This window comes from Martes martes (genome assembly GCF_963455335.1).
Source record: "Martes martes genome assembly, chromosome: 3".
Lineage (NCBI taxonomy): Eukaryota > Metazoa > Chordata > Mammalia > Carnivora > Mustelidae > Martes > Martes martes.
In genome coordinates, this window is record NC_137890.1 from 51,790,976 (window position 1) to 51,812,065 (window position 21,090).

Genomic DNA, 21,090 nt, shown 5'->3' on the forward strand with positions numbered 1-21,090 from the left:
GTTTCTATCCACCACAATTTACCCAAACTGCTGCTTCACTTATTAATAAAAATGTCTGCTGTAAAACTTCCTATCTCAGCCACCTGAATAACTTAAACCGAAAGGACTTCTGAAAATGAGAACAAATTAAATTTTCACTTCTCCATTAGAAAAACATAGTCAGACTAAGTAGAGGAAGCACACTGAGTGTTTATATATCGTTTTTAACCTCTAATCATAAAGTTTATCTGTGATTTAAATGCTAAAGAAAGGCCAATTTAATCAATTTTAAGTAAACTCAAATTTCGCAATCAACAGGAAATGTCAGTAAGAAAAAAGATGTTAGGTTTCTACAATGAACTTGGGATCACACTAACAAAATTCAGCCATCATATTTAAAACACAGACATAATGGATTAGTTTATTAACATACAATTCCAATACTTACTATCTAATTTCTGTCCTCCTATAAAAGTTTCTAAAGCAGCAGCATAGTTTTTTTCATGGTATTCACATATCCTGCATAAGCATATTAAAAACAAATACCACACACACATGAGATCATGCAAAAACGTTTTCTAAATTAAATATCCTAGTATTTTCTATTGGTAAAAAAAAATAATAATAATTTATATGTTAGTAAGTTAAGAAATTTTCTAATATACTATAACATTAAATTTAATTCTCATTAAAACCGAATTTTGAAACTCATTTCAGAAGGAATTTCTTGATTTAATTGTGTACACTTGCCTATTCCAACATATAGTTATGCTAAGAAACCAAAGAAGTTTCTTAAGAATAAAATTACACTTATCAACAGAAACAAGCTGGGATATAAAGTACAGAGATACAGGGCTTTCACAGCATTAAATGTAGCCTATCCAGCCTGGTTGACAAATAGATGTTCTCTAGTCAGTTAAATACAATAAATTCCAAATGATGAATGAAAAAAGGATCTGAAATCCATCAGTTTCATCTTGTCCTTGTAATTACTTCAACCACCACTATTTCAAAACACACATACTACAATTAACACAAGTATAAAATTATATTTAAAAATGAATCCTATCTCAACTACAAAATGTATAAATACAGAATTCACTATTTACATAAAACTTAAAATTAATTCATTCAACGAACTAAACACCTACTATCGGTAGTCCAGACCCAATTAGAAGAGTAGTTATTGCATACCCTTTTCTCAGCATAGCAGTGGAATTATTTGGATTAAGTTCAAGAGATTTCTTTGCATCAGCAACAGCATCTACATACAAAAAAAGGGGGGTTTTAGTCAGTAATTTATGGATCCTAACAAGTTACACACAAAATCTGAATCAGCCCTACATTTTTAAGTTTTCAAATTAGTGCAATAGACAAAATGCTTTTAAATGAGGAAAAACTAATCCAAGATAAAATAAAAAAAAAAATCACTCTCACACCTTATTAGCCTAATATTTAGCTTTCTTTTTAAAGCTATTCAGTCAATGTATAAAGCTCTGTCACAAAATTCATCTAATTTCCTCATTACCATCATTTATGTAACCTGACTCAACGTTTAATTTTTCCCTACCTAGATTCTCTACCCAGAATAATTTGTAAGTTACACAAGTAATATATAAAGACATTCTTTTTTATAAAAACTACAAATAAGAGCACTTTATTTAAATAGTCTGTAAAATAACACATGTGATGCTATTTTTGTTAATATCTCCAATAACTACAAATGAAAACTATATAAATTCTCTACTCACTGAAGGAAAAAGAAACACCTAGAACATTTGTATGGGTGTTGCTCAACATATTTCTCATGTTTCAGCTACTTCACACCTTGTATGAAAGACCAATTTAAAAATCCTCAAAAATGATCTCTATTGTATTTGATTCACTGTATCTCAGGTAAAGTTTATAACTTATAAAGAAAAAATAATACATTCAGTTAAGAAAAGTTACCACAGTAATTCCCAAGCAGAATGTGACAATAAGCTCTTTGACAATAATACTGCGCATCATCTGGTTTCTGTTCCAAAGTCTTAGTCAGCTCCTACAAAAACAAACATGTTGAGTGTCAATAAATGGTTTTTAAATGCATCTGAATTTTATTTTATTTATTTTTTAAATTAATTTATTTATCTGACAGACCAGGATCACATGTAGTCAGAGAGGCAGGCTGAGACAGAGCGGGGTGGGATGCAGGCTCCCCGCCGAGCAGAGAGCCTGATGCAGGGCTCGATCCCAGGACCCTGGGATCACGACCCGAGCCGGAGGCAGAGGCTTTAACCCACTGAGCCACCCAGGCGTCCCTAAATGTATCTGAATTTTAATTAAACATGATTTTTAACCAAATAACCTATTATCATAAGCTTTTTTGAGGAAAGATAACAGAATAAGCTTGGAGTGCTTCTTGGCAAGAAGATCAATATCACCCCTTCTCCAGTCTCCCCCTCCCCCCAAATCCGCAATCTAATGTAGTATCTTAGCACAATTCCTGGCCTATAGTAGGAACTCAATAAATGGTAATTTCTATCACCTCATTTATTCTGAAGACTTTAGACAATATATATTGACAAGCAGATTTTCTCCTAATTTGAAGAAAACTCAAAGACCATGTATGTAGATTTTGAGATGCCTAGAAAATATGAAACTGCCCAATAAAAACCAAAAAACCTGGAAGTTGAATCTAGAGCTCAAGGAAGTTAACAGAATCAATAAAGACACAATGAAGCTTATCTGTCCCTCTCCCATCTTCTAGCAATAGCAGACAACCCTAAGAAATTACCACATTCTGCTGACAGCCCAGATACAGCACCTCATAGCTTCCATCAACTGATCAAGATTTAACATGAGATTAAAACTTTGTCATCCTGGGCAGTCAGAGAATATAAGTGGTAGCTGGAGCAATAATGATGCAAGAAGTGACAGCATGACCAGTGAGGCCAAGGATAAATGTAGGCAACTAGGAATGCTTTGATTCTCTACCCAGTGTTCACACATCCTAGGGATCTGGATAGTTTTCTTAAAAGGTAAAATTACTTCAGGGGCGCCTGGGCTCAGATGGTTAAGCATCTGCCTTCGGCTTAGGTCATGATCGCAGGGTCCTGGGGTTGAGCCCTGCATTGGGATCCCTGCTTGGCAGCGTGGAGCCTGCTTCTCCTTCTCCCTCTACTGTTCCCCCTGCTTGTACTCTCTCACTCTGTCAAATAAACATATAAAAATCTTTAAAAAAGTAAAATTCAATAATGACACGTCACTGATTTTGCTTTTATAGCATGATTCCCCAAATGCAAATTATACTGTTCTTGATAATCATTTACCTAAAATGCAACATACCTAAAATCCAAACCACTTTTTACCTTCTCCACCTCTATCATCCTGATCCAAGCAATAATGAAAATCAGGATCTTGTTTATGTCAATAGGCATAAAACTCTCCAATGTCTTTTCGGCTGAGTCAAAGCAAAAGCCCAAGTTCTTCCAGTGACCTTCAAGGCCCTCCTTGATATAACTCTCTGCTAACTCTCTGACCTCAACTTTTAATACTCTTCCTCTTGCTCCTCTACTCTAGCCACAATGGTCTCCTTTTTGTTCTTCAAACACCTCAGGACTCTGTGTCTGCTGCTCCCTCTCTCTGGAAAGCTCTTCCCCAAATGTGCTCAGAGGATCCACTCCCTCACTTTCTAGTTAGTGACAAGCCTGTAAAATTCAGGTCTGTCTGACTCCAAATCTGATTTTTTAAGCACCAAACCACACTGCCTCTTGGTAACCTTTCTTTAATCCAAGTATCTTTCACACACCAATGACGTTTGTATTAGTATGTTTCTTAACACTTTGAAATTCCCAAGTTAAATAATACCATCTTGCACTTAAACTTTCAACAATTTTGAAAACCTGTGATAGCTTATCCAAATACATATCCAAACCAAATTTCTAGCCTCTCCTCAGCAAGAAAACGATATATTATGGGTCAAAAAGCTACTATAAATTGTACTAGGCTCTGGTTCATCAATTTATATGTATTTTTAAACATATACTATGTAACAAACACAGGCCAGACACTGGGGGTACAAAGATAAATAAAATGGAATCAAGTAAAACTGATTTTCAAACAACCAACTTGCAAATGACCTTTAAAAACACAAACCAATTGTTGGTTAAGGAGAACCAATTTTGTGATTCAGTTAAATAAACTAAGCAATTCACTTATTAGGCTATTATTTTGAAAAGTTATCAAAAAACAGAACACAAACTGAACACTGACACACAAATACAAGTCTTAAAACACAAAACAGTTTATTTGGAATAAACAATATACAGTATAATAAAACCAGGAAAAGTGAAATTAAAACAATGATCTGGGGTTCTATTAACTACATCAGACTTGTGGCATGTTTTGAGAGTTCTGTTTCTGTGACAACAGTTGCTCGCTGCTAGAGTACAAAGGGACTAAAGAGAGGTATCTCAAAGGCAAGGACTTCAGTGCCAACATTTGAATCATAGCAGCAAAAAGCCACTATTTAATGCAGACCAATGGGAAACATAATGTAACCATGTCTAAAGATAAACTTACATAAAGTAAGTTGTAGTCAAGCAACTTATAGTTCTCAAAAATAAAGAAACTCCGGGAACTATGAAATATAATTACACTGAAATCTTTACCAAGATAATGGTGAAGGAAGTACCCTGACAATCCAAAACGGGGGGAAAACTCCTTTTTAAGGCATTAAAATTGTTTAAAACTTAGATCTTAGAAAGTGAACTTCTAAATCTTTAAAGTTTGAGGCTTTTTAAAACTGTTAGTCAACAAGTTAACTTGTTATGGTTAAAAGCAAAAGCAGACTGTTCAGACTGACCTAACTGCTAAAGGCATGTAGCTCTGGGTACTTCAATTTGATTTCACTTCCCATTTTTCTTCTAGCCACAGCTAATCCCCAATCACAGATGATAAACAAGAGTACCACCCTTCTCCCTTCTTAAACCACCTAGCACTGCTGAAGAAAAACCACACAGCCATGCAAAACAGGTAACACTGTATTTATGCTAACCAGCTACATTCTCAATGCTCTGAACAAAGCTATCAATGGTCAGCTCTTTCAAAGTCAGCTACCAAACCTTTAGTTTTAGACCTATCCCCTCCTCCAGAGGAAGACCCTTGATGCCTTGAACTTGACTTGTCACTTCTCGACTAATGCTGAGCAAGTGACTCTCTTTGGTCTCAGCTTCCTTGTGAGTAAAATGCAAATACCCACCCTCAGTTGTTACAAGAATTATGGTAGAAGTCATTTCACATAACACATCTGAGTGCCTACCTACCACATCACAGGCACTACATGGAGAATGTAGTAAAGAAAAAAAAAGGACACACAAAACCCCTGCCACCTTGGAGCTTACAATGGGGCTCAATTTAGATAGGGTGGTCCAAGAAAAAAAGTTTCTTTGAGGTGACATGTCAGCTGAAATCACAAGTGATGAGCATCTCTGAGAAAAATGAGACAGTACAAGATGGTACATTTTAGGGGCGCCTGGGTGGCTCAGTTGTTAAGCGTCTGCCTTCGGCTCAGTTCATGATCCCAGGTCCCGGGATCAAGCCTCACATCGGGCTCCCTGCTCGGTGGGAAGTCTGCTTCTTCCTCCCCGACTCTCCCTGCCTGTGTTCCCTCTCTCGCTGTGTCTCTGTCAAATAAATAAATGAGATCTTTAAAAAAAAAAAAAAAAAAAAAGAGTACATTTTAAGCAAAAGGAGTTCCAAGTCCATAGGCCCTCCACAAGGACTTATCTTGATACATTCAAGAGACAAAAAAAGACAGCACTGGGGTGCCTGGGTGGCTCAGGTGCCTTCGGCTCAGGTCATGATCATGGGATCAAGTCCCAGATGGGGCTCCCTGCTCAGCAGGTAATCTGTTTCTCCCTCTGCCGGCTCACCCTGCTCATGCCTGTGTGCTCTCTCTCAAATAAATAAATAAAATCTTTAAAAAAAAAAAAAAGTGTGGCTAGAACCTAGAGAGCAAAGAAGCTACAAGATGCCTACCTCAAGGGCCTCATCTTGTACCTTACATTACTCATCTTCATTATAGCCCTTTCAAATAGGTCCTGTTAGTCCCACTTCACAGAAAGGAAATCTGATCCAAAGTGACATAAGGAATTTTCCTGAGGTTACAGAATTATTATGAAACCAGGATTTGGACCCTTCAAGCACTCTGATTCAGAGCTGAGGGGTTTTTGATGCCGTTGTTTTAAAGTAAACTCCACCCACAATGTGGGGCTCAAACTCACAACCCCAAGATCAAGAGTCTGATGTTCTACCGAAAGAGCCAGCTAGCTGCCCCAAGAACCTATGCTCTTAACCACTATTCATACTGGGCCTCAAAAGAGTCTCATAATTCACTCTCCTCTTCCTAGTGAATTGAGACATCTTCTGTGAAGTTGTTCTGATTACCCTGATTAGCCTCTACTCTGCTATGTTATTAGTGTACTTCATACACTACTCCATTAGAATATTTACCTTATATTTTAATAATCTGTTGACCTGTCTATCTCTCTACTAGACTGCAAACTTCCTCAATGGAGTCTTTTCATCTTTAGATCCCTGGCTCCCAGTGCAAAATTCACCACCAATATATACTATTAAATGTTTAATGAAAAATGTCAATCAGCTTGATACAAACATTTCCCCTAACATTCATCCTAATTGGATGATCTTATATAAAAATGTTAACTGATGTATCAAGTGTCCTGAATTGCAAAATGATTAGCTGACTCTCCAACAATGAGGTATATTAGGGGTATTGACCCTCCCAGTCAAAAATCCAATTCAAGTATAACTTTTGACTCCCCAGAAATTTAACAGCTTTCTATTGACCAGAAGCCTTATCAATGACTAAACAGTCAACAAATATTTTGTATACTATATTATATATTATATTCTTACAATAAAGCTAGTGAAAAAAATTAAGAATAAGGAAAACACATTTATAGTACTGCACTATCAGAAAACATCCATATGTAAGTGGGCCAATACAGTTCAAACCAGGTTGTTCAAGGGTCAACTGTGAGGTCACCTCAAGCTTTAAAAAGAACACTTTCTCGGGGGGCCTGGGTGGCCCAGTCAATTAAGTATCTGCCTCTTGATTTTGGCTCAGGTCATGATCTTGAGGGTGGTGGGACCTAGCTCCATATCGGGCTCTGCGCTGAGCATGGACCCTGCTTAAGATTCTCCCTCTCCCTCTTTGTCCACCCCTCCTCTCCACTCTCTCTGTTTCTCTCAAATAAATAATTAAAAATAACAAGAACACTTTCTCTTAACACAGCTGATTCTTATCATGATCATTATTCTCCACTCCCAGTTTCTGATTCAAGTAGGTGGTGGGTCCTGAGAATTTGGATTTCTAACAAGTTCTCAGGTGATGCTGCTGCAGCTGGTCTCAGGATGATACTTTGAGAATTACTTTTCTACAGCACCAGACTGAGAGTCTGGAAACTTGTGTCCTAAGGGTGTCCTTCAGCTTCTAATTGGCTATAAACATCTCTATGACAGATCATTTGGATTTCTTTGGGTTTCAGTTTTCTTCTGTAAAATGAAAGGGTTAAGTACTATACCACATGAGCTGTAAGGACTTCCAATAATCTCAGATGCAGTCCAACAATTTGCATTTCTTTTCTTTTTAAGTTTTTATTTATTTGAGAGAGGGAGAGAGAGAGAAAGAGCGTGAGTGCCAGCGGGGGGAACAGCAGGCAGAAGGAGAGGGAGAAGCAGGCTCACAGAGCAGGGAGCCCAATAGGGGTCTCCATCCCAGGACTCTGGGACCAGAACCTGAGCCAAAGGCAGATGCTTAACAACTGAGCCACCCAGGCACCCCAACAATATGCATTTCTAATAAACTCCCAGGTGGTGCTGGTGCTGTTGGTTCCAAAGCCACACTTTAAGAATCAAGCTACTAGGGGCGCCTGGGTGGCTCAGTGGGTTAAAGCCTCTGCCTTCAGTTCAGGTCATGATCCCAGGGTCCTGGGATCAAGCCCCACATCGGGCTCTCTGCTCAGCAGGGAGCCTGCTTCCTTCCTCTCTCTCTGCCTGCCTGTCTGCCTACTTGTGATCTCTGTCTGTCAAATAAATAAATAAAATCTTTAAAAAAAAAAAAAAAAGAATCAAGCTACTAAAGCTAAACACATGCCTATTCTACGCAATTTCATTCCTAGGTATATACACCCCCCCAAAAATAAAGTGTGTGTTCACCAAAATACATATACAAGGAAATTCACAGTGGCTTTATTCATACTAGCTAATAACTAGAAACAGCCCAAAAGTCCATTGTTAGACTTGTGCTCCATTTTTATACAATGAAATACTATACATCTATGAAAAAATACCACTTCACACATGGACCTATCTCACATGGAAGTATCAAACTCAACTGAGTAGTGCATTATTCTGCTTATGGGAAGTACAAGAACAAGCAAAACTGATGCTGAAAGAGATCAGAATAGGAGTTACCTGGTGGGTAAGGGGAATTACTGGCTGAGAAGCAGCACGAGGGAGTTGGGATGATGAAAGTGTTCTCTATCTTGATTGGGGGCGGGGTCTACATACATCAAACTACAACTTCAGTAGTTGCAGACTTAAGATTTATAATATAGCATACATCAAAAAAAAATTTTATGGAAAAGGACAACGAAAGTCATTACAATAACTTCCTTTAAAAGCAACTCATATAAACTGGATTTCCAAAGGCGGCACTGGGGCTAAGAGGACCATAAACAAATGTAGATTCTAAATTAACAGCTGTCTAGATGACATAATGAATTGTAAAGAAAGATGCTCCGTGCCTCCTGTAATACTTTTCTAATTCTGATCCCAGAAGTCTCATTTGGAAACATCATAGCACAACTGATGAATCAACCATTTTATTTGAGGGCCTTCATATCTAGATCCAAAAAACATATTCCAACTTAAAAAGCCCCATAGGACAGCCCCTGGTTTCCCTCCCACCTCCTCAGCACTTAGTCCTCTGTCATCCCACTCTAGTTAAACGGGCCATTTTGCTGCTCCTGGTACAGGCCAACCTCATTCCTACCTCAGGATCTTTGCAATGGCTCTTTTCCTACCCGGAATGCTCTTTCCCAGAGCTCACCCTCAGGTCTCTGTTCAAGTTAATAGCCTCTTCAGATGGACTCTACTACCCACGTGGCAAATTTAAGGTCCTAGCTTGCAAAAAATTTCTCTTGCCTCAAACTGCTAACCTTACCTATACTGAATTATAACAACCCAACAAGGTTTGGTTTCCTTTTTCCCTCCCGCCTCAAAGCAAAAAAACCCTGCCTAAATTTTGCAACCAACTGCATCATGTATCCTTAGCTTGGGCTCTCTTTATTATTTTAAATTACTTAACTCTTGCTCTTGACTTTTCTTTTTGGCTTTACAGTCATTCCCCTCACACAAAGTGCCTTGTAAGTCAAATACATCAACAAGACTTTCATCCACAGGATTCAGCGTCTTGCATAAAGCAACTCCAAGTAGTTTCGAGAAATAAACGAGTGAATAATGAACAGTAACGGGGCATCTGGAAATATTCAGAGACATACGGGAAAAGGCTTCTGTTCCAGTAGTCTGCACTTAGCACAGCATCTGGTGTGTAAGAACGGCAAGGATGATTATCAAATGAAAAACCGAATTAACAAATAGCATCAAGCCTAGATTTCACTTTTTCTTCTAATCACACATGCCATTAATAAAAAAAATTCCTTCCAGGCCAACTATGAATGTCAACTACGCCCCCCAGAAATAGAGAAGGTATTCCCAAGGAGCTAAGAGGATGCAGTAACAGTCTAGGAGTGGGAGGGGGCAAGAACAAGGGTCTGGGGTAACTGGGCCACTATGGAACTGAGGAGAGACGGAGACTGTCAGTATTAGGGCCGATCCACTATAAAGAGAGCAACCCCGGTCCCAGGCAGGCAGTGCTGGAAGAGGCGGGGTCCGCCGGAACCCGTCGTGGCCGCGTCCCTCCGAGAAAAGTGGAGGAAGCTGAGACTGGTTCTCTCACCTCTAACGCCGCCTGGGGGTCCTCCTCGATCAGAGCATCTGAGAAGCTCCGGAAAAACCTGCCGAGGAAAAACAACGACAGGCTCACTAACCAAGTCGTGGGGGTGGGGAGATAAAAATAAATAGCAAGGAGAAGGAAAACACGCACTTCTGGGCTGTTGCAGGTCCTGCTGCAGCTGCCGCCATCCCTAAGAATCGCTGTTTCTGTTAGAACTGCTACCACCGAGGTTACGAGCTACGCTGCCGCCGCCCAAGGGGGAAACTTCTGGAGAAGCACCAAGCGAGCTTCCGTCCTAAGTAGCCAACGAGCAGCCACGCAGCCTGTCGCGGGGCGGGGGAGGGGAGACGAAAAGCGTGCGCAGGGCCGGCTGGGACCGTGGAGGACTGAGTCTCCCGGCCCGGCCCCGCCCCGGTCCCGTGACCAGCCCTCTCAGTCCCCGCCCTTCGCAGCCATGGTTACGGAGACGTTGGCTATTCACGCTTGCCCTGTCTTCCAGTACGCCTCCGCACTCCAAAAGAGCCGTCAGCGGTAGTAGCTGCAAAGCACTTTTGTAGCATACTCTTGTTCTACAGGAACGTGGGGGCGTTTGGGAGAGTTTGGACGTCTATTAATAACACGGCATGTCGGGCTCCATGTTCGCCACCGTTCTCCACAGTTCTCATCATGGCTACCGGGGGCTGCCCAGACTTTCGGGATTCGTGACGTCATTCGCCGGGTTCTCTTCCGGGAGCATAGTTCCGGCTTACGCCTAGATCCCGTGATCTGTGCGCTGGGAATCCTAACCGACGAGGACACGACGGAAATCGTTCTGCCTTTGCAGATGCTACACGGAGGGGAGCCCTTTGGTTCCGGTGCCGTTGAACCATGCTATTACCCAGAACTCCGCAGCGCCGGGCTTTTTTCGTAGTTGGCTTCTCCGACTGAAAAGAAAACCTGTTACATCCGAAGGCCCCGAAGGGAGGAAGGTGGCCTGAGGTTGTGTCAGTACTGTTCTACTTTTCCAACCTAGTCTTAGTCTCCCTTACCGCCCTTTGACATATGAAGACCAGATAGAAGCTTCCAGCAAGTTCCATGGTTGAAGAGGGAGTGGGAGTGAGTTCTCAGTCAGTAGAGGCCAAGTAAATGGATTTGAGAGTCTACTACATCCAAAATCTAAACTAACTGGGATTCAAAGATGTTAATATGCTCTCCAGAAATTTAAGCTAATTGTTTTGGATGCTAAAGTGAAAGAAGGGGAATGACCCTATATTAGGTATAAGGATGGATTCCTCAAAGGTGTGATACCTGAGCCTCAGCCTCAAAAGCCAAATTAGAATTAGTGGATGAAGGAAATGGAAAAGACAATTAGGATAGACTAGGACGTGTATTAGGAAAATAGTAATGTGAGTTATAAAATTGGTGGAGCCACAGTTCAAGTTAGACGCTCACTGGAAGGGTAGGTGAAATGTCAGGTCCGAAAGGGCTAGCCTGTGGTCTTCGGAGAAGCTTGGGTGTAATATGCGTACCGGTGCTAGCCCACTACAGAATTTCTAGTTGAAAAAGGCAATTACAGTCAAATTTGCATTTTTAGAAGTGTATTATTGTGTCTGTGCTCTGGAACAATGACTAAAGGGAAAAAGAACAGTTGTTGGGACACTGTTGGGGAAGTGTTACAAGCCAAAGTGACTCTCTTAAGTAGGTCAGTGATCGTAGGGATGGACAGAAAGGTAAAAACAAATGGTGGGGTAAAACTCACTGGGTTTGCTGATCTTTTGTGTTCAGTGCTTTAGTGGCCTGTTAATAAGTCTTCACCTACTCCAAGGTCGTGAAGATACTGTATGTATTCTTCTAGATGCTTTATTTAACTTTGACATATAGGTCTGTGATTTATCTCATTATTTTTTTGTGAAAGGTTGGAGACTGGGATCAAGGTTCATTTCCCCCCATGGGGCTATCCAGTTGACCCAGTCCTATTTATTGACAAGACTATCATTTGTCATTGCCCCCCATTAAATTCTCTGGCACTTTTGTTGCAAAATGGCTGATCACTTTATATGTGGGCCTGTTTCCAGGTTCTCATTCCATTGGTCTGTCTAATCTTGTACCACTACCAGACTGTCATAATTAATGTAGCTTTATAATAAGTCTGGAAGTCCTAGAACTGTTCAAGGTTGCCGTGGCTATTCCAAGTCCTTTGTAATTTCCATTATTTTAGACATCTTATAGAGTTTATTTCCATTTATTTATAAATTTTAGAATAAGCTTGTCAACTTAAAAAAAAAAAAAACCCTGCTGGAATTTTAATTGGACTTGCATTGGCTCTATTCATCTGTTTGGGGAAAACTGACATCTTAATATTGAGTTCTCCAACCCATAAGTGTCATTCATACAGGGGCGCCTGGGTGGCTCAGTGGGTTGGGCCGTCTGCTTTTGGCTCGGGTTGTGGTTCCAGGGTCCTGGGATAGGGCTGCATCGTGCTCTCTGCTTGTTGGGGAGCTTGCTTCCCCCCCACCCCTTTGCCTGCCTCTCTGCCTACTTGTGATTTCTGTCTGTCAAATAAACAAAATCTAAAAAAAAGAAGTATCATACACCTTCCATGTATTTAGTAGTCTTTAATTTCACCCAGCGTGTTTTGTAAATTGTAGTGTAGAGGTTTCACATATCTTTCATTAAATTTATACTTGGGTATTTGGCTTTTTCATACAATTTTAAATGATACTTGAAAAGTCTTATATTCTACTTTGTTGCTGGTATATAGAAACAGTATTGATTTCTACATATTAACCTCATATTCAGCCTTCTTACCAAGTTCTCTTATTATTTCTAATACCTTGTAGTTTCTTCTAGAATTTCTATGATTACAATTTTGTCATCTGTTAATGAAGATGGTTTAGGGTCCTGTGCAATGATTATACCTTTTATTTCTTTTTCTTGGTCTTTCACTGGCTGGTATGTCTCATTTAGTGTTGACTAGAATAGTGATAATGGGCTTCTTAGCTATAACATCAGAGGAGAGAGGATTCAATAGCAAATGCTTTTTCTGCCTGTATGGAAATGTTCGTATCTATTTTTCTTTAATATGTTAAGTGAATTACTTTGATTTTCAAATGTAATTTAAATGGACAATATGCATATGAAAAGAAGTTCTACATCAATAGCTATATTAGGGACATTAAAATCATGCTTCAGTCCTAAACACTAACCAGAATTGTTTTAAACAAACAATTCCAATACCAAGTCTTGGTAAAGTGGAACACCTATAACTTGTGTATATTGCTAGTGGGAGTTTAAATTGGTATAATTACTTTATAAGACTTTCTAAGATTTTTTAAACAAATTTTTAAGTAGTCTCTACAGCCAATGTGGGGCTTGAACTTACAACCCAAAGATCAGGAGTGGCATGCTTCACTGACTGAGCCAGCAAGGAACCCCTAGGAAATTTTTTGACCCTATCTACTAAAGCTGGTCCTACATATACCTTATTACCTGGTAATTCTATCACTGGGCATATCCCCAAGAGAAAAGAGTACTTACGATTGTGTACAAGAATATTGATCACAGGGGCACCTGAGTGGCTCAGTGTGTTGGGCCTCTGCCTTCGGCTCAGATCATGATCTCAGGATCCTGGGATGGAGCCCTGCATCAGGCTCTCTGCTTAGCGGGGAGCCTGCTTTCCCCTCTCTCTCTCTGCCAGCCTCTCTGCCTACTTGTGATCTCTGTCAAATAAATAAATAAAATCTCTTTTTTTAAAAGGTTTTATTTATTTATTTGACAGGCAGAGATCACAAGTAGGCAGAGAAGCAAGCGGGGGCGGCGGGGGAGAAGCAGGCTCCTGGCTGAGCAAAGAGCCCGATGTGGGGCTCGATCCCATGACCCAGGGATCATGACCTGAGCCGAAGGCAGAGGCTTTAACCCACTGAGCCACCCAGGTGCCCCTAAATAAAATCTTTTTTTAAAAATATCAATCACAGGCGCGCCTGGGTGGCTCAGTGGGTTAGAGCCTCTACCTTCGGCTCAGGTCATGGTTCCAGGGTCCTGGGATGGAGCCCCGCATCCGGCTCTCTGCTCATCAGGGAGCCTGCTTCCCCCTTTCTCTCTGCCTGCCTCTCTGTCTACTTGTGATCTCTGTCTCTGTCAAATAAATAAATAAAATCTTAAAAAAAAATCAATCACAGTATTATAGTAGGAAAAACTGGAAATAAATGCCATTTGATAGGAGAAAAATACTATAGATACTGATTAAGAATGAACTACCAATACACACAATAATATGTATGAACCTCACATACATAATGTTGAGTTAAAAAAGCCAGACAGGGTACATCCTGATCGATTCCATTTATATGAAGATAAAAATTATTTTGAGGGATACCAGAAGGTGATCTAGCTGGGAAGAGCTGTGAGGGAAACTTCTTGGATGTAGGAAATGTTACACATCTGATTTAGGTGGCAGTTACATTAATGTATGCAGATGCAGAATTTTATTGAGTTATACACATAAGATTTTTGCCTTTCATGCCTTAATAAATAGGAGGGAGTGATTTAAAACAAAATCAGCAACAAACAGAATTTGAAATTTATGACATTTACAGTAGCATCAATAATATTAAATACTAAAAAATCTGACAAAGGATGTGCAAAAAGTATACATTGAAAATTATGGAACACAGCTGATGGAAATTAAAGAACACTTAAAACAAATGGAGAGGCATTTGTGGAGACTCAATCTTGTTAAAATGTCAGTTCTTCCATAGTTGATCTATAGAGTCAACATAATCCCAGTCAGAAACCCAAAGACTTTTTCTGTTTCAGAAGTTAAGTCTGCAACTTCTGACTGAGTCTGCAAATTCAAATAGAAATGCAAAGTTAGTGTAGTCAAATCAACTTTAAAAAATAACAAAGTTGGAGAACTAACACTACCTTATTTCAACACATCAACCTGATGTATTGGCACAAAGATAGACAAATTGATGGAACAGAGTCCATAAATACACCTGTATATGCATAGACAACTTATTTTCAACAAATGTTGAAAGGTAATTCAGGGTAGATAGTTGAAAGGATAGTCTTGGGGTGCCTGGGTGGCTCAGTTCATTAAGTGTCTGCCCTGGTTTTAGGTCATAATCCTGGGGTCCTGGGATTGAGCCCCGTGTCAGCCTCCCTGTGCAGTGGGGAGTCTGCTGCTCCCTCTCCCCCTCCACTTGTGCTAATGTATGCATTCACTCTCTCTCTCCAATAAATCACTAAATCTTAAATGCTGCTCCCTCTTCCCCTCCACTCGTGATTATGCATGCATCTGTTCTAATAAATGAATCTTTAAAAAATTAATTCAAAATGGATCATGGACCTAAATGTAAAACTTAAAACTTTAAAATTTCTGGGGACACTTGGGTGGCTCAGTCAGTTGAGATCCAACTCTTGGTTTCTGCTTGGGTCATGATCTTGGGGTTGTGAGATCAAGCCCTGCATCAGGCTCTGCACTTGGGGTGTCTCCTTGTGATTCTCTTCCTCCCCCACACCCCCACTCACGTGTGCTCTCTCTCTCTCCAAAATAAATCTTAAAAAAAAAAAAAGAAAAGAAAAAAAAAGAACTTTAAAACTTCTAGATGGAAGAAAATCTTAGTGACTTTGGATTAGCTAAAGATTTCTTAGATGTGACACCAAAAGCATGTTCAATAAGAGGAAATTAATAATTAGACTTCATCAATATTAAAAGGTTTCTGCACTTTAAAAATACTTGCGAATCATACAGCTGATAAAGAGCTTGCATCCAGAATATAGAAAGAGTTCTCAAAACCCAGTAATAAAACAGGATTTTTAACAGGCAAAAAATTTTAACAATCATTTCATCAAAAAAGATATGTGGATTTCACACAAGCACATCAAAAGATGCTCAAAATCTGTCCTTAAAAGACATGTAAATTAAACCACAATGAGATATCACAACATGCCCATTAAAAGGGCTAAAATGTTAGGGGCACCCAGGTGGCTCAGTTGGTCAAGCATCTGCCTTTGGCGCAGGTCATGATCCCAGAGTCCATCGGGCTTCCCTGCCCAGTGGGGAATCTGCTTCTCTCTCTCCCCCTGCCTCTACACCTGCTCATTCTCTCTCTCTCTCTCAAATAAATAAAATCTTTTTTATAAAAATGGCCAGAATGTTAGAGAGGATGTAGAGCAACTGAAAAACAAATACTCTGCTGGTGGGAATGTACAATGGTATAACCATCCTATGACCCAGCCAGACCACTCCTATTTACTGGAGAGAAAAGAAAATACATGTCCAGGGGCACCTGGGTGGCTCAGTGGGTTAAAGTCTCTGCCTTCGGCTCGGGTCATGATCCCAGGGTCCTGGGATCGAGACCCACATCAGGCTCTCTGCTCAGCAGGGAACCTGCTTCCCCCCCGCACCTCTCTGCCTGCCTCTCTGCCTACTTGTGATTTCTGTCTGTCAAATAAATAAATAAAATCTTAAAAAAAAAGAAAAAGAAAATACATGTTCATTTAAAGATTTGTACAGGCATATTCATAGCAGCTTTAATGATAATAGCTGAAAATAGGAACAACCCAAATGTCTATCCAGAGGTGAGTGGATAAACAAACTGCAGTATATCCTTGCAATGAAATATGAGTAATAAAAGGAATGATACACCGGGTCCCTGGGTGGCACATTTGGTTGAGTGTCCGACTCTTGGTTTCAGCTCAGGTCATCATCTCAGGGTCCTGAGATTAAGCCCCAAATCAGGATCCACACTCAGCCTGGAGTCTGCTTGAGATTTTCTCTCTCTCTCCCTCTGCCCCTCCCAAACTCAGGCTCTCTCTCTGAAATAAATAAATCTTAAAAAAAAAAAAAGGAATGATAAATTGATACCACACATGGATAAATCTCAAAATAATTACACTAAGTAAAAGCAGCCAAAGAAAAAATAGTATATACTCTATGATTCCATTTACATAAAACCCTAGAAAATGCAAATCAATATAATTCATAGTGTCAGAAAGCAGATCAGTGGTCAACTGGGGGTGGAATGGGCCAAGAAGAGCAAGGAGCAAGAGCAAGAAGGGAGTAGTTACAAAGAGGCACAAAGTAAATTTTAGGCTAATGGTCACCAAACCTGGGAAGGTTCACTATTCAATTATTGTGATGATGAGTTTATACTCTTTAAACACGTGTAGCTTATTGTATGTCAATTATAGCTCCATAAAGCTATTTTTGAGGCAAGTTTGGCTCCTTAGATAAGATTTGAGAGTCATCAGCATACAGATGGCAATTAGCAACATGAGAAAACGAGTGTGAAAACGGGCAAGGAGAACATGTAGTTTAGTCAGTATTTAATAAATACCTAGTATGTACAGTGCATAGGTTATTACACTAGGAACTGAGAGTACTAAAATGACTACAAGTTTGGCTCTTACAGTGTTGGAATCACACCTATCAGCCAGCAATTATTATCATCGTGTTTTATGTGCCCAAATTGGAGAAATTAAAAGGCTCTATGACAGCAGTGGGAAGCTTCTAAGAGCTCAGAGAAAGCTCTCAAGAGGAAGTAATGTCTAAGCCAAGGTTCAAAGAACAGGTAGAAGTTAGCCTAACAGAATGAGATAAACTGGGGGCACCTGGCTGGCTCAGTCGGAAGAGCATGTGACTCTTGATCTCGGGATCATGAGTTGGAGCCCAACAATGGGTGTAGAGATTACTCAATTAAAAAAAAAAAAAAAAGAATGAGATAAGCTGTGCAAAGCAGAGTGACAGCAAATGCAGGGGTTTGTGTTTTTTTCCTAACTATGTCCCCTTCACCCACCCAACCACCAAATTGTGTAAATTCAAGCTCCACAAAACCTGGATTTTCCCTCGTGGAAGACATAGGTCATTCTTTTGGGCAGCTCGTAATCTCAGCCCCCTTATGTTTGGGGATTCCTTGAGTCTTAATTCCCACTCAGGCAGCCTCCTCTATAGAAGCTGAAAAAATGCCAAACTAGTTGAAAAGCTAAAATTGCTTTCTCAGCCTGCCTTGGGGTTCAAGCCCTGGCTGGATACTTGACCTAGGCTCTGCCAGTCACCTAAATTGGTAGCTAGTTGACACAATGAATCAAGGAAGTACCTTGGTTAATTCTAGAGGTAGTAGCACTCCTATCAAGATCAAATTCCCAAGGCAGTAGAGGTAGTAATACAAAGCTTGGTGTTCAGTGCTTGGCAGAGGTGACTACAATTTCCCTGCTAGACTAGTTGTGCAGTTTGTTCCTAGCTGTGTGACTCAGACTGAGCCCGACTCTCTAGTCCTTTTGTATATTCTTTGAGTTATGCAATATTCTGATAAAATTTCTTTTATGCTAAAAACCAGAATCCATTTCTGTTGCTAATGACCAAGAACTCACACTAACAGACAGTTTGGTATTTGGAAGTGGAAGGCTCCCCAACTGACCCTGGTATGCGGAACTGGCCAGGCATGTCGAAGAGGCAGGATGGAAGGCATTGAGGACACAATGCTTCCAGACGGAAATAGGGTGACCCTGGGACAGTGCGTCAAACTCACGCCGTTATCAAGAACTGTATTCTAAAGCTGAGAAACCCTAGGGAAAAAAATCTTTTTCTGAGCGCTCATAGTAGATGTGACTGGGGAGGACAAGAAACCTGGGAGCATAGCTGATCTGAAAAAGAGGACTGTGCATCATCCCAAAGATCCCAGTCATAAAACTGGATCAAGTAACTGGATGAGACTTTGGGTGATCTCTCTTTGGGAAGATATGTTTTATGTAGGCATGAACACTTTTTAAAGTGTATGTGAAGGAAGGAGGATGTGTATGGGTTACAGTAGACTGCATCATTCCTCCCTTATTTCGTGGTATGGAGTCCTAATTTTGTTTGGCTATCTATCTCCTCAACATACAACTAAGTCATTTATGGTAATCCTACTTTCTTGGCCAGCAGGTGGTTTTGGAAGGGGTATGTGACTAATCTAGCCAATGAGCTCTAAAGAGACGGCTGCTCAGTGTGTTCTGGGAAAGGTCTTCTTACCGAAAAACAGCAACAGTAGAAACTACTGTAGTTGTCTTGCAACTATGCAGAAGCCATCCTAGAAATAAAACCAAAATCCTGAGGATGGGAAAGCGGAGAAGGAAGAAATCTGGCTGCTCACTATCACCCCTGAGTTCCTCGATTAACTAACCTGGAAACCCGACTCCAGACTTCTTGTTCTGTACTATTTAATAATTTTGAATTAGGCTTTTGTTTGTTTCATGCAACCGAAATCATCTCAATCATTATTGACAGTTACGATTTGGAGAGTAAAATCTGAAGCTAAGGCTGGTGGGCCCAAGAAGGGGTAAGACCATGCAGGACATCAACTCTGAGGACAGTAAGGAAGGGCTCAACACTGAAGGTTTGACGTAATTAAACTGGCACTCCCATTGCACTGGGGAGAACAGACTAGAGGGGAACAAGGTGAGGACAATGAAAAGAACAGTGATCGTTGGATAAAACATGGGGAACTCCAACCTTTGCAAAAGTCTCTGAAGCAATACTAAGAAATTATTAAAGGCAGGAGGAGAATAGGAGCAAGCTGGGTATGAAAGTGAAGGCAAGAGAGAATTTAAAAGGGAGTTATAAGAGGCACCTAGGTGGCTCAGTGGGTTAAATCCTCTGCCTTCCGCTTGGGTCATGATCCCGGGGTCCTGGATGGAGCCCCGAGCCCCGCATTGGGCTCTCTGCTCAGCAGGAGGCCTACTTCCTCCTTTCTCTCTGCCTGCCTCTCAGCCTACTTGTGATCTCTGTCAAATAAATATATAAAATCCTTTAAAAAAAGGGAGTTATAAAAGGTTAAATACTAGAAAGGTCAAGGAAAATAAGGATAGAAATTTGGCAATATGGCAATTAATTACTAGTTAGTGACTTTTACAACAGTTATTTCAGGGTAATAGGGCGAATGCAATACTACAGAGGGTTAAAGAATAAATGGAAAATGAGGAAAGCATGAAGTTTTTAGGTTAAGGACAGTGACCATAACATCACATGAATAAATACATGTTGAATCAATGATTTGATGTACAAGGCCAGATATCAAATGAACACTATCCTCCTGTTTAGGAGTTCAATACAATGAGATTATATTAGGGGATGCATAGCTAGAGAGAGTTCTGGAAGAGAAAGAACTTTTCCGTGACTCTTAGGGTCCTTAGCTGAACCTAAAAATCAAACTGACAAAGACAGGTTAAAGGAGGAAAGCATATTTATTTTAATATGTTTTACATGACAGGGGAGATTTCATATGGAAATGAAGACTCAAAGAAATGCTTAAGCCTAGCATTTTTATACTAGGTTTGATAAGAGTGGAAAGTCAAGAAAAATGACAGGAAAAAAGGGTATGAGTGAAGGGTAGTACATGGGGAAATTTAGCAAGGCCTGTTCATTCAAATTTTCTCTGCTTCCCTCTGACTTCAGAGAGAGAAATGCTCCCACTAAAATCATGTTTTGGAAGAGTATTAACTGACAGAAAATGAGTAAGTGTACAGGGATATTGCATTAATATTTTAATTTTCATCCATTTTTCTGTTTCCATGTTTTCCAAGTTTAACAATTAGCTGATAAAATTTCCAATTAGAAAAAAAGTTTTTCCAATTAGAAAACTTGGTCTTTAGGGCACCTGGGGTGGTTCAGTGGGTTAAAGCCTCTGCCTTTGGCTCAGGTCATGATCCCAGGGTCCTGGGATCCAGCCCCGCATCGCATTGGGCTCTCTGCTCAGTGGGGAGCCTGCTTCCCTCTCACTCTCTGCCTGCCTCTCTGCCTACTTGTGATCTCTGTCAAATAAATAAATAAAGTCTTTAAAAAAAAAACAACTTGGTTAAAAAAAACCTTGGTTTTTGAAGTTTGTTGAATATTATTGCTGGGAAAATTTTATGGTTTTCTAATTTTCAGAGCTTGGTGATCCATTGTGTGCTGTCTGGAAACCACCATTTGGCACAGCGGCAAGGAAAAATGAGAGGATGACAATTCTGCAATTATAATCTGACCAATGGAGCTCGTTATATGAACATTTAGTAACACTGTAAATACTAGCAACATTCTCTGTATATTTGTTCTCAGGAGACATTTGTTTGAAAACACAAACATT

The 21,090-nt window shown here is 40.1% G+C and overlaps 1 protein-coding gene across 1 annotated transcript in view; it reads right to left on the reverse strand.

The window, feature by feature from the left end:
* Positions 1 to 10,681, reverse strand: part of SUGT1 (SGT1 homolog, MIS12 kinetochore complex assembly cochaperone) — a 41,850-nt gene extending 31,169 nt beyond the window's left edge. Inside the window, exons 1-5 of the mRNA XM_080798345.1 lie at positions 10,154 to 10,681; positions 10,007 to 10,064; positions 1,930 to 2,020; positions 1,174 to 1,243; positions 428 to 498 (exon numbers count right to left, since the gene is read on the reverse strand). Of these exons, the coding sequence (XP_080654471.1) occupies positions 428 to 498; positions 1,174 to 1,243; positions 1,930 to 2,020; positions 10,007 to 10,064; positions 10,154 to 10,191 (328 nt within the window). The 5' untranslated portion in view covers positions 10,192 to 10,681. The remainder of the gene's footprint in view (positions 1 to 427; positions 499 to 1,173; positions 1,244 to 1,929; positions 2,021 to 10,006; positions 10,065 to 10,153) is intronic.
* Between the last annotated feature and the right edge of the window lie 10,409 nt (positions 10,682 to 21,090).